The sequence below is a fragment of the Echinops telfairi genome, unplaced genomic scaffold, assembly GCF_000313985.2.
Source record: "Echinops telfairi isolate 266 unplaced genomic scaffold, ASM31398v2 ScPeMD7_3533;HRSCAF=4204_0, whole genome shotgun sequence".
Lineage (NCBI taxonomy): Eukaryota > Metazoa > Chordata > Mammalia > Afrosoricida > Tenrecidae > Echinops > Echinops telfairi.
In genome coordinates, this window is record NW_022107431.1 from 77307384 (window position 1) to 77308851 (window position 1468).

At 52.2% G+C, this 1468-nt stretch overlaps 1 protein-coding gene across 1 annotated transcript in view; it reads left to right on the forward strand.

Annotated features, from left to right (window-relative positions):
- Window positions 1-423, forward strand: part of PRDM13 (PR/SET domain 13) — an 8105-nt gene extending 7682 nt beyond the window's left edge. Inside the window, exon 5 of the mRNA XM_004710926.1 lies at window positions 4-423. Within this exon, the coding sequence (XP_004710983.1) occupies window positions 4-423 (420 nt within the window). The remainder of the gene's footprint in view (window positions 1-3) is intronic.
- Window positions 424-1468: the final 1045 nt, after the last annotated feature.

Genomic DNA, 1468 nt, shown 5'->3' on the forward strand with positions numbered 1-1468 from the left:
AAGTCCGGTCACCTGTGCCTCTACTGCGGCAAGCTGTACTCGCGCAAGTACGGGCTCAAGATCCACATGCGGACGCACACGGGCTACAAGCCGCTCAAGTGCAAAGTGTGCCTGCGCCCCTTCGGCGACCCCAGCAACCTCAACAAGCACATCCGGCTGCACGCGGAGGGCAACACGCCCTACCGCTGCGAGTTCTGCGGCAAAGTCCTGGTGCGCCGCCGGGACCTGGAGCGCCACGTCAAGTCCCGCCACCCCGGCCAGAGCCTGCTCCCCAAGGAGGGCGACGGCCCGGGCGCAGAGCCGGACTACCCCCCGGAGCCCAGACAGCCCAAGAGCGACGACGACGACGACAGCGACGTGGACGTCTGCTTCACGGACGACCAGAGCGACCCGGAAGCCGGGGGCGGCGGTGAGCGGGACTAGAGAGGAACTGGCCGGGGAAGGGTTGCAGGGTGTGCCCGGAGCGGGGCGGAGGTTCCTCGTCCCGGGCCGCCAATGTCGAGGACAAGCTCGGAGGCAGCTTTAGAAATCCCGGCCGCGGTGCAGCCCTAAGACGGAGCTCTCGGCGTCCCCAGGGCCCCGGCGCTGCGCACAAAGCTACCCTCCGAACGGCGCCGGTGCCGGGGGCCTAGGAGCTCGTTCCTGGGAACGCCGCAGCACCCTCGAGACCGCTCCGTTTTAACCGCCACGTATTTAATTTTTTTTCCCGGTGGAGGAAATTGTGCCTTCGAAACGATGTTGCTGTTCTTGTGTGTGTTTGACATTGGCAAAACGAGCTAGTTACACTGTGGTAGACGTGGCACCCGTACACTGGTTTCCATTTCAACTGTCCTCGTGTCAAAGACTGCGCCTCCAGACTCATTGACTGCATAGTGGTAGCAGGTGTACAAATTGGTCAAGTTGCAATTATTTATAAGAGAATAATGACAAATGTAAAAACATCTAAAGCATGAATCTAAGAGCACGCAATATATAATTTTAAAGAAAATGTCCTGTTTGGTGGAGTGCAAATGTGGTGCGTGTGATTTTACCATGAATGATGTACAGTGGACATAGTATTTTGGTCTTGCTTTCAGTTTGTGCAATCTTTAAGAAAAATAAAGATACTTACAAACGAGAGTTTGTTCACTGAGCAGCTTCAGCGGGCTCTTTAAAAACGATTTCAATTAGAAAACAACTTCAGGGACCCTGTCCACAAAAATACATCACAGGACATGTGAATTTAATAAACACTTGGACTAGTCATGAAATAAACGTAACAGGAAATGTACGGTTTTCCATATGTGCATTTCACAGGCTCCCGGTTAGAGGCAAAGCAATTGTTTTCTAAACTATTGTTAATCATGCAAAGTGTTTTCTTGTTTGCAGAAAGATGTTAACGACCTTCCAGGAAAAAAAAATGTCAAGTGCTTCCTGCTCAAAGGAATTATGAACTGTAGAATCCGTATTTCTAATCATGTTCCATTCT